General features: G+C 38.9%; 1 protein-coding gene across 10 annotated transcripts in view; it reads left to right on the top strand.

Annotated features, from left to right (window-relative positions):
• The window catches only part of TENM2 (teneurin transmembrane protein 2), a 2,252,147-nt gene that overhangs the window by 692,083 nt on the left and 1,547,197 nt on the right, over positions 1-12,867 (top strand). For all 10 annotated transcript variants that reach the window (XM_083181867.1, XM_083181872.1, XM_083181875.1 and 7 more), the window contains one exon: positions 4,738-5,013. In XM_083181867.1, the coding sequence (XP_083037993.1) occupies positions 4,738-5,013 (276 nt within the window). The remainder of the gene's footprint in view (positions 1-4,737; positions 5,014-12,867) is intronic.

Genomic DNA, 12,867 nt, shown 5'->3' on the forward strand with positions numbered 1-12,867 from the left:
AAGCGGATTAGTTCTGCCCTTTCACCTATGTGTCAAATGTGACAAGGAATCATGAAGTAATGGGCAGAGGAAGTAGCCGAGCATTTTCCTGTGGTATCTATTCTATCTATTCTATCTATTCTATGTATTCTATCTATCTATCTATCTAGCTATCATGCAGTTGAGCTAGTAAGCAGTAACATGCAGGTATATATGTATGGGTCAATGTGGCATGTTGTAGTGGGTGTATGTTTTGAGTTGAGTGAGGAGTCTTTGGCCAGGACAAGTGTGAGTGATCCTCAAGTGTGGTTGTGTTTTTGATATATAGATTGTGAAATGTATATGTCACACAAGTGTGTGGGTGTGGTGGCAGCATCATGATCATATATTTGATGACATAACATACAAGAGTGGATAAGGTTTTTTTGGTATGTATGATTTTGCATGGTGTAGGTCATGGGTCTTCAACCTTTGGCCCTCCAGATGTTGTGAAACTACATGTTCCAACATGCATTGCCACATTTGTTCCTATAAGAGCATGCCAAAAAACCTCAGGGCATGCTGGGACATGTAGTTCCACAACATCTGGAGGGCCACAGGTTGAAGACCTGTGGTGTAGGTACTTAGGATTGACTGTACAAGGTGTACGTGAGTAGCATAATTAATGTTGTACCCCCTTTCTCATGCACACAGATTACCAGGAGCCACCCCAGGGAGTGAGAGGGGCTCTCATGAGGTTGAGAGAGGACCTGAGGCGGATGACGGCCCATGTGGAGGACCTCTGTGTCCTGCTGCTGGACCAGTGATAGGGGTCCTTTTTTTTTTTTTTTTATTAAGTTAATAATTTGTAATTTTGAATAAAAGTTTGCACTTGTTTAAGAAGTTGTCTGTGTGTTATTTTAGTCTTTAACATTAAAAGTATAAAAAGCTTTTAACACACAAACATGTGGATGTTTAGATATGTACACAGCAAAAGGGTAGATAACATTTTTATCCCCATAGGGAATGTTAGGGTTAATGTATAGTGCTTGTAAGTGTTTAAGGATCAATTAGCTAAATAACAGATGACCAGGAGCAACAATCTGTTCTCAAAGTGGTTTGCTAATTGCATAAGTGTGTCATGTGATCTATGTGGGAACTCTGATAACAGTAGGCTTGTTGTATGCGGAAGTACACCGCATCTGTGCGTAGTGGCTGGTTCGCGTCCGTTCTGACGCGGGAAGGCCGTGCATACGCGGTCAGACCGTGCAGAATCGGAGTATTTCCCCCGCACACGCATGGTTTATATGTCGTCCGTACACACGCCCTGTTCTTACAGAGTGAGTCCGTCCGAATGCGGAGGACACGTGGGCGTTTCTACGGACGATGGCCGCACGCTGCCGCACAGCGATGCGTGCGGGCCGCACCGAAAGAATTCGGGAATATCCGCACCGATCAGAATAAGGGCCTGAGTGTGGTTTAGCTTCCGGATTGGACACTTTTGGACATTTTCTCTGTTGTTCAAATGTCCAGATGTCACAATATTTTTTTCCAATGCCCCTTTTACTGGCATGTGCAACATGCTTTGTTTTCTTATTGAGTGACTTTTATATCTGCAGCTTTAATGTCTTGTCCAATTTACATTTCTATGTCGCCATGTATTATTTTCTTGCAATGCAGTTGTCTATCTTCTTACCTCTTCTTCACAATGCCTAGTGAAAATTCCACTTCAGAGCTTGATCCCATTGTATTAATCAGTTGACTGAATGTGTCAGCATGCACAGAAATATGGAATATGGCTATCATGGGGGAACACTTTATGTCTTCATCCATTGACCAGAGTATTTCCCTTTATATTCTCAGCGTGTGTTTTCCTTAGCTAACTCACACTTGTTATAGCTTCCTCAGGAAAAACAGTTTAATGTTTTCTTTATCTTCTCTGAATCATCTGGTTACTTTCCACAAATAAACTTGTGGTTCTTTGTAATAATCTCCAGTAATATATCTCTATATAGCAGTATATCATCTTTCAATTGACATAACTGATAGCTGTCATTATTTAGTTTAACCTCTATTAGTTTAAGCTCTGAGCTGTCAGTTGTTTTTTTCTTTTCATTTTCCTTTTTTTCTTTACTCTATTTGAATATAATGTTGTATTACTCACTTATTGAAAATGTCACTGTAAAATTGCTTATATTCTTCCTATGCCATGTTTGGCACCATAACCTATTGAAAAATACAGTATGCTTCAATATTCAATAATAAAATTGAGAACGTTTGTGCTGTAAAGGTTAGTGAGATCACGGCATGTAAACTTTATATAACATATTAATGTAAATATTCAATATTGCAATAAAGAGACTACCCAGAAACAATTAAAGACAAACTGATACCTACTGTACACTCTATCCAGTATAGCTACTTAAGTAAAACTTATATATTAATCCTTTGAGAGCCAAGCCAATTTGTCAAAATAGATGTAAAAATTGCTGAAGCAAACATTTTTATTCATCAAAATGACGTGTAATGTTTACCTTCTATAGAAAATATATTTTTTCACACATTTTCTATTTTAATTGATATTAAACATGTGAGCGACGTTGACCTTTTAGTGGATATTTTGAACATCTCTCAGAGAGATGCTTGCACTCATAGAGTTAAATTAAGTCAATTGTGAAATATCATGGTCAGCTATGTGGTGGATATGATGTGCTTCTTTATGTCCACATATATTAGGATTGGAAGTCACGAATAGTGGTTTTGCCTATTATATTGACCATAAATAATTTTAATTGGTCCTGGACTGCCAACCCACGGCATCCCCACAAGTGTCCCGAGGCACCCCTAAGTGCTGCAGCAACCAGTTTGGGAATCACTGCTCTAAGGGGTCAATCCAATTAGGTGTGAGTTGCGTATTGCCATTTTCTCAAATTCGCATTGCAAATTAATTTTTCAATCCAATTAGATTTGCATTTTTAAGTTTGCACCTGATTGACTGTGAGAGATGACAGGGAAAATACTTATTTTAAGGTAACATCATTGGGACAGCATGCAGAATGACTAATAGGGCATTTGGAAGTTTCCAATTAGCTTAATTAGTCCAATAATTACATTGTAATTTTTTGTGGAGTAAAAAAAATACATTGCCTTACACCAAAATCAACTTTTTTCTTTAGATTTTTCATTCCTCATAAAATGAAAGCATTTGACATTCTTTTACTTATTTTTTTTTTAAATCAGCCATTTGCTACCTTTTAAAAGGGACTATTATTTTCCTTTTGCCCACTCCAATTTGTCACTTTTCTGAGGTCTAAGAAGGTTTCCCTACTCTTTCATGCACTTCTCCATAACACATATGGTAGAAAATGTGCATCCTTTAGCTGTGAGTATTATAAATAGGCATTTTTAATAGAATAGTTTGGAGAATTCTCAGGTTCGAGCATACGTGAAAAGTATGCAAGATTCATGAAAAAAAACTCACACCTAATTGGATTAACCCCTCAGAAACTTTTGTATGTTTCCTTTGTTAAATATTGAGGCATGGCTTTGGATTTATTAATGTCATTTGTATAACTGGACATGGCAGTGTCTATTATTTTTATAAATAACTGTTGTAAATAAGTTGAGTACAGGCTTGAGGTTTTAATATATGTTCTGTACACAGAAACATAGTACAGTTATGTAAAGTGGAGTTAGTGCCAGGACATAAACTAGTAGATGGAGTATAGCTTGAGCAGGCTGGGGTGTTACACCCCCCAGCCAATGTGTATATGTAGATACTGGGTAGCAGTCAATGATGGAACTTGTGGGTTGTGTTCCCAAGTGCAAAGATATAATTAACCCCCCCGTTTTTCATCCAAGCCCAAGTTCACAATATGTAACATGGCAGATGGGTAACAGAGAGAGGAAAAGGGTTACAGTGTAAGGCAGGGAATGGCAGAGTGTGACATTTAGAAAGAGTGGGTGACAGGGGAAGACAGTGGGTGATGGGTACAACAAAATGTGCCATAACAGGGGACATGTATCTTGGTGGTGGCAGGAACACAGTGGCCCCTGCTCTGTCGTTGACAGGCCTCCTGGATTTCCTTAGTTTGACACTTGGTCAGACATACTCTGAAAGTGCTAATTACACCAGTTTTGAGCTACCTAAATTAAAGCAAAAGTAAATCAGAAGAAATGGTGAACTGTCTAGTTATTAAAGGCAGTATATTGCTGTGATCATCAGTGCTCATCGGTGGACTCTGTTATCAGTCCAGAACCCAAGGTCATCTCTGCCGCTCTAATATAAGGGACAGGTCCCTCAGGCAGTGGGCCCGCACTGCTCCCTGCACTGGGCCATTCATTTAACATTGCTCAAAATGGTCTGTGGGAGGGCCGGGGGATAACTAATTGCTTGTTTGGGCATCAGTGGGCCCCTTAATCCTCAGTGGTTCCATAGTTCTGCCTCTGGTATAGAAGCAGTTTAAGATGCTGGAAAAGTGTCTTTATAATAACAGGTCTCACACAGTCCCAAGATGTCTCCACACATGATTAGTACTAGCCTTAGTGCCTATCTCAGGAGAGGGAATGGAGTTTCCCTTGAGGAGGACTAACATTGAGTCTGCACAGTAGCGCATGCCACTTTCAAAATAAATAGGTTAATTAATAACACATTTATTCCTACATATACAGTACATCTCATAAATATACTTTCTTATTGCTTATATAGTGTGGATATTTTATTCATCATCTCCATTTAATCTGTATTATATCTATTCCCCACTTTTATATTTCTTCCAGGAGCTAACTTTACTCTGGCTGAACTAGGTATATGTGAGCCCTCTCCACATCAAGGTGGCTACTGCTCGAGTATTGGAATACTTCACCAAGCCTACGCCCTGAGTGCTGGATCCGATATTGACTCAGAGACAGAGGGAGGAATGTCTCCAGAACATGCAATACAATTGTGGGGGAGAAGTGTAAAATCTCGGAGAAGCTCTGGTCTTTCAAGTCGTGAAAACTCGGCACTAACACTGACTGACTCTGACAATGAAAATAAATCAGATGAAGAGAACGGTAGGCCTGCTTTCCAAATACAGATTTATCTCAAATTAAAATATAATTGAATAATGTTCTTTAGAAGAATTAATTATCCTCTCACGTACAGTATCTTAGACAACATGCTATTACAAACCTGATTAACTTTCCAATAAAACACTTGAGTATAAGATATTATTTATTAAACGTGTTGGTTTTATATGTAAAAAGTTAATGTACCTGTGAAAAAGCATTTAGATTTTTTATTGAGCAAATGGAGAACACAGATGAGCCAAAGCTAATTGCAATAAAATACAACTAAAGAGTATTTATTGCTGAATTCTCCTTTTTAACATATTAGGCTAGGGCTGCACAGGATATTTTAAATTCCTGTGCAATAAATCACTTGAGATTCAGTGCTTATGAAAACACAGGGGGACTTTACATGATTTTATTTAATTAATATCATGAGATTAATCGGCCAAAAGAAAAATAACTTTCCTGTGTTCTCTATTTCAATGAGTATGTAATGCCCAAATTCAGCAAATCCCCTGAATTAGCGATTAATCACCTTGTTCTATTAAACGATAAGGAAATGATTAATCTAATGAAGTATATTTCATATGATTAAATTGTATCAGGGCATTACAAAACGATTAAAAATCATTTGTATGGCACAGAGGAAACAATGATGTACAAAATGAACAACCTTTGTTATAACGTGAGTCCATTGAGATTGTGCAACTACTCATCATTCATTTAAGCCTAGACCAAAGTGTCCTTGGGAGAAATGTGCAAATAAGCACTGATATCTGTATCTCAAAATATATTACATAATATGTCAAGTATTCAATTTTAAATTTAATCAAACTTTTTGTTTGAAATATGTTAAAAGATTACAATGATAATCACACTGATTCATATTTTTAAAACTTCTGAAATATATTTACTTATCCCCATACAGTTTGGCCTGCTTATGTTGTGTTTGATGTTTGTGTATTATTATACACACTGCATGTACCTTTTTTTGGTTTGAATATTCATACAGTATGATGTATATCTGTACTTGGGGACATTGCATAAAATAATAAAAGAAAGACTATTAGGAAGATGAAAAAATAATTTAGAACCAGTTTGGCAGCATTGTATACTCTAACTTTAACTTTATTTTTTGTTGTCCTTTCAATGCCTTTTATTGTTATTTTGTACCTCTGGTACAAAAATTATGTATAGGGCTACTTTTTACAAACAATGAAATCCTGTGTGCTTCAGAAATCTATTCAGCTATCTATAGAGGTGCTCGAAATAGTTTCAAAGTGGTTTAAAACTAGTTAAAAAATGTAAAAAAAAATTCTCAAATTTTAGATACGCTACAATATTTGAAACTAAATTTGAGTAACGAAAATAGGTTAGACAAATTTTATGGGGATTCAAACATTTTTACAGCCTAAAAAGTTATATTGCTAAACATTTTTCACATTTTCCATGCGAACTTGAACAATGTATAGCACTCTGCTGGAATTTTAATACTTTAAAGATAATCAAACAGGCACATACAGTACAGAAGGCAAAATTTCAGACTCTTATATCTTTAAGCTGTGAATATGTATCGGGAACTGGGACTTCAAATTTGGGGTAGCAGTTAAGTAGTTATAAAATACACACCACTGAATGGTAATATATTTGAGATTTGTTTGAACGAAAGATTGAGATCATTAAACCAGGTTGGTTCGATTGAAGTTCGAGCTAGACCTAGTGTGAATATTTCTACATGACAGATTTCCAAAACTGAAATGCAGACTCTGCTACAATGAAGCTTCACAAATTACTTATTAAGTGTAACATGATGATATCACTGACACCTGTCAGTAGAAAATATTATCTATTGGTTAAATCTAAAGTACAAAATTATTAAGACTACAGAATTAAATGTTTTAGACAATTCTGAAGAATAGATAACAAGCACTAAACCAGTGGTTTGGTTCCGTGCATTGTTCCTGTGACCTTTCCTAACTACAGTATTTCATTAATTTTATAAATTTCTGTGTTATATGATTCTAGTAAAACTGATGACTACTTTGTAATTCAGTAAAAAAATGTGTTTAAAAAAAAAATCAATTCTGATTGGTAACTTTTGACAACATAGTCACAAATGGGCATGGCATAGTAATAACACGAATGTCACTTGGTTTCACATCTGTACATGTTGGTGGCTACGTCTTTTTAGTCCACTGCTACTGAACTGTACACTAGATGTTGGTAAATTGTAAATCAGTAAGCAACAGACGTTTCTTAAAAAAAAATTAAAATAGTTTTCTTTATGTAATGTTTTAATGAAACAAAAAAAAACATGCACAAGCCAACAGTGAAAAAGGCAAGAAGGGATCAAAATAATTACACTGTTTAGGCAAAGATGTCACTGGGTCTGGTTACATCCCAATCTCTATCATGTGCTGGATGTGTGCCTGGCTGAAAAATGTGTGTGGCCTACTATAAAGGAGGCATGGCTTCATTTGAACCCTTATTAGATCACTTTGGGGGGTGCGCCCAGCATCCCTGGAGATGCTGGTTGCCCCCAGTGACTGGGCTGCCTGTAGTTTCAGCTCTTCCTATGTAACAGGAGCTAAGTGCTGCAGGAGAATATCACACTGCAGAATCCATCTCCTGACACTGCAGAAGAGCCGGCACCCCGCAACTTGTACACACACGTTCCCATCTGGTGACACCACTGTGTCTAGGCACCATAAAAAGATGAATGTATTTGTGCTTGAAACAAAAGGAAAAAGTATATAAAAAGTATACTTACAAGTCCATGTTGAATTCAATATACAGTACCGTATCTCAAGATGCATCCAGTTCAGAAGCTAATTGTTTTCCAAGTTGACCGCAATGCCTAAATGTGTCACAGTTTCCATATAAAATGTTTAGCATTACAAATGCATCTAAACATTTGTTAAATATTAAAAGTCTGTACAAGAATGAACACTAAAACAAATGTATATACAGGTTGAGTATCCTCTATCCTAACATCCGTTATCTAAATTATTCAAAAAAAACGTAAATTCCAGAAAGTTAGAAAAAAATTCTTGCAAAAAAACGATTGGGGACATCTGTAACGGCACTACTTGGGACATTATATGTAACTGTCACTACTGGGGACATTCGTAACTGGTACTACATGATATGTAACTGGCTCTAAATATGTGCAAGAAAATTATTGCTTGGTATTCAAATTCACTATTTGAGATTGTTCACAACTTTGTTTCATGTGTTGAAACCTTGTTTTATGCACAAATAAAATGTATTTGTGTGTATTTCATGCGTTTGATGTGTTTGTACAACATAAATGCAACATACCTCAAGATACATCATTGAAATATAAAAATATTCTGAAATACATAACATTCATTATCCAAATTTCTTCTGACCTGAGCATATTGAATAAGGGATACTCAACCTGTAACTTGAATATTAAGAGGAAAGTATAATCTACATGATCTCATTAATTTTACATAAATTAGATAAATAGTTTGCCCAGTATTTTCCTACTAACCATGGTAATATATCTGTTAATTGCAAATAAATAATATGCATTGGAAGTCATTGGAAGTCTCAAATGTGTTGATGTGTGTATGACATATATAATAACTTTAATACCACAGAGGCAACAAAAAACTGAAGGATCAAGAGACAATAAAATCGTACTACATGTGCCTTTAACCCTTTTGAGTTCAAGTGAGTTTGTCAAAATAGTTGTGAAAATTGCCAAGCAAAGTTTTATTAATCTTAATTAACTGTTTACCTTATATTGGAAATGTAATATTTTTATACACAATTTATTTGAATTTGAATAACAAATGTGAGTAACGCTGGCATTTTTACCAGATATTCTGCACATCTCTCACAGAGATGTTGGCACTCAAAGGGTTAAGTGAAATTGCTTGTATACCTAGTATATGTGTACAAACCATAAATTAATCTGTTGCTTAATGATAGCTTGCTTTCCAACTTCACATGTACCCATGTCAGGTTTAAATGGACATGGAGGGGGAAATTTACTAAGAATATGAATACAAAAAAAATCGTATTCATATTCTTAATACGAATGTATATGACTGTTGTAGTTGTATTTTCATTCGTATTCCGGAGGATAATTTACTAATCAGACGTATTTGACTTATTCGTATTATCCGATGGAGTAATGATTCGTATTAGCCGGCCGTGTATACGCCCCTAATACGAATTCGTATAGCCAGTCTGCACGGATCAGTCAGATCCGTGCAGGCTGCAATGTTCTAAAAATAGTAAAATAAAATAAATAAAAAAAAAACACGTGGGGTCCCCCCCAAAGTTGTAACCAGCACCAGGCTGAAAGAGCCGGGGCTGGTAATAAATAATCCGGAAACCCGGCAGATAGGGGTTCCCCAATTTTTTTAAACCAGGCTCCAGGTCCGGGGCTGGTTCCCAAAATACAGGGGTCAAAATGACTAGATGTCCCTCGTATTTTAAGAACCAGCCCCAGGCCAAACCAGCCAGCAGGGTAATGACACAGCCGGGGGGAGACCTTTTATACAAGTTCCACCGGCCAAAGCATTCATCCCTATGACCAGTCAGCCTACTATTGTTTAATACTGTGGAACTATGAGTCCCAGCAAGCCTCCCACACAAGCTGGGACTTGGAGAACCACAAGTCCCAGCATGCCGGGCAATAAAGAGCCCGCTGGTACTTGTAGTTCCACAGTATTAAAAATAGTAAAATAAACACACACTGACACATGAAAAATAAAACTTTAATACATCCAAAGCCCACATATACTGATTCTTACCTATCTTGATCCTGTCGGTAGGTCCCTGGGTCTGGGGTCCGGTGCTCCTGGGTCCGGGCCTCCATGGTCCAGGGTCTGGGGTCCAGTGCTCCATGGTCCGGGGTCTGGGGCTCCAGGGTCCGGTGCCTTGGTTCCTGGGTCCGTGGCTGCAGAGTCCGGGGCCTTGGTTACTGGGTCCGGGGCTGGTCCGGGGTCCGGGGCCACCAGAGCTGCAGAGTCTGGGGTCCAGGGTCTGAAGAAATCCATAGGGGTACCTGTGGAAGGAAATCCAACCCACCAAGGTCCTCCGGCGAAGATCACGTCCTCTTCTGTCTGACATAGCCCCGGTCTTCAGAAAATAACAAACACCGGACTATTCCGGCTGGTACCCGCATCGGACTGAGGAGAGACGCAGATGTTTCATCTTCCGCGCCTCTCCTTCAAATGATTCTATTGGCCGCCTAGTGGCCAATCAGGAGCCGAGAAAGTCGGCAAGGGGACGTGGAAAACTATGCAAATAGCTTAGTGGGCGCCCAACTAACATATAAGTACCATATATTGATACAAATGTTTCAAAACTAGATCAGGGTTGTTGTTTTTTGCTATACCAATGACTTTCAAAGTCTTTATTATAGATATACAAACACATTTCTCATTGTACTTAGAGACAAATTATACTCTGAAATGTAGTTCATGGCGATATTTGCATTTCAAAGGGCAGAATCTCAAAAACACATTTATGTGGTATTGGCTTACGTTGCGAAAAAAATAGTTTTGTAGAAAATGAAATGGTAAAATATTTAAAGACTGTATATTAATATTTTCTGTTGCTTTTAGAGAGATCATTATTGTTCCTTGATTATGTGTGCCATTATTACTGCAACTAAGTTTTAAAATTGTACCAGAGTGATCATTTGCTTTGTGTTTGGAACCATTATACTGCTGATGGATGCATGTTTTTAGCAAATATTGTGCCAGATTATCATGCAATATTTCTTTGTACTTTGTACTTTGTACTCTCCATTTTTCACTATTTTAATTATTATAATTTATAGTTTTAGAATGTGCTGACAAATTGCATGGTGTTATACTACATTGAGGGGGTCATGGCACAAAGAAATTACATACATTGGCAGAAACAGAAGATAAAGATGTCCATGATGAAATGTGTGAGGTTGACTTGATCAGTGGTTCAAGTATATTTACCCTTTTACAGGTATTATTTGCACACACAGAAAGCACATGCATGTAACAAGTATATTTACCCTCTTACCAGGGCCGCCCTCTGGACCCGGAGGGAGGGAGGACCCTTTTGGAATTTTTAAAATAGAGTGGAGGGAGTTCAAGAGGGCTGCTCCCCGGAGTTACCTCTTCCACTTGTCCAGGTCACAGCACTCCTCCTCCTCCACAGCAGTCACCTGTGGGCAGGGTGAGGGCTGAGACACCCAGGCGGCAGCAGCGGCCATAGCCCCAGGAGCAAACAGCACAGCAGTCCGCTGACACCAAGGTGCTGTAGACCGGCGGGATGCTGCTGCTGTGGGATGATGCACAGCTTGTCCCCCCCTGTAAAAACGTCCCTGCCGGCTGCCGCCCTTAACATGTGCCGCCCCTAGGCCCGTGCCTCACGGGCCTAGTGACAAATCCGGCCCTGCCTCTTACAGGTATTATGTGCACACACAGAAAGCACATGCATGTAAAATATGCATATCCACATTCCACATTGCCATTTTTCATCACTGTCTAGGTATGCTCAGCACTCCTTTAGCTGCTGGATTGCCCCTCAACACTCATGGGACAACCTGAGAGTCATCCTGTCTCTGAATTTTGTGACTTACTCTGTGATGCAGATAATTGGAGGTGCTAGTGTTAAGGTGGTAGAAGTGTGTACGACGTCCCAGCTACCAATTTCTTAATGTTATTCCATTTTGATAAATAAAAAAAATGCATGTGTTAGTTTTTAGGCAGCAGCAATATCAATGACCAATAGTAAAGCAGTCAATAGCGTCTATCTCTTCTTTGCACCCACTGTTGATGTGGCAGAAAATGCAGCAGTTTAATAATTAAGGGCACAACACAGGTATTGAATACTTATGCAAATTTTTTCCAGTTTTTCTCTAAAGATTTTCTCGCACACATCACATCGCACAGCACAGAAAGTCTGTGCAGCCCATGCTTTTAGTACTAGATTGCATCGTATCTAGTACAAGAAGCATGGTGCTGTAGCACATTATAATGTATGCTTTTTGTTCTAGATACAATGCAATCTAGTACTAAAAGCACGGCATTCATCGCACCATGTATGGGCACCTTACCCCGTCAACCGGTATCACGTCTTGCTCTGACTCTTTTCTTTGCAGTACTTACAGTATGTTTTCCACTCCTTTCACACCACAGCAGAGAAGCAAGGACATTTCCCTAGATACAGACAGTATATCGGTCCAGAGATGTGTAAAGATTATTTTGCATTTATTGTTAAGGACACTTTGGGGTTTTAAAGATAGTACCCTAACAGTTTCACATAAAAATGGATCCTTGCCTCTATACAGACATTATTTTAAATATTTATGTGGTGCACTCTGTGGTATAAGGTATATTAATTCAATGGAAATGTGTCTCCATGGTCCAGGGTCTGGGGTCCAGTGCTCCATGGTCCGGGGTCTGGGGCTTCAGGGTCCGGTGCCTTGGTTCCTGGGTCCGGGGCTGCAGAGTCCGGGGTCCGGGGCCTTGGTTACTGGGTCCGGGGCTGGTCCGGGGTCCGGGCCTCCAGAGCTGCAGAGTCTGGGGTCCAGGGTCTGAAGAAATCCATAGGGGTACCTGTGGAAGGAATTCCAACCCACCAAGGTCCTCCGGCGAAGATCACGTCCTCTTCTGTCTGACATAGCCCTGGTCTTCAGAAAATAACAAACACCGGACTATTCCGGCTGGTACCCGCATCGGACTGAGGAGAGACGCAGATGTTTCATCTTCCGCGCCTCTCCTTCAAATGATTCTATTGGCCGCCTAGTGGCCAATCAGGAGCCGAGAAAGTCGACAAGGGGATGTGGAAAACTATGCAAATAGCTTAGTGGGCGCCCAACTAACATATAAG

This window comes from Crinia signifera, chromosome 4 (assembly GCF_055691185.1).
Source record: "Crinia signifera chromosome 4, ASM5569118v1, whole genome shotgun sequence".
Classification (NCBI taxonomy): Eukaryota; Metazoa; Chordata; class Amphibia; order Anura; family Myobatrachidae; genus Crinia; species Crinia signifera.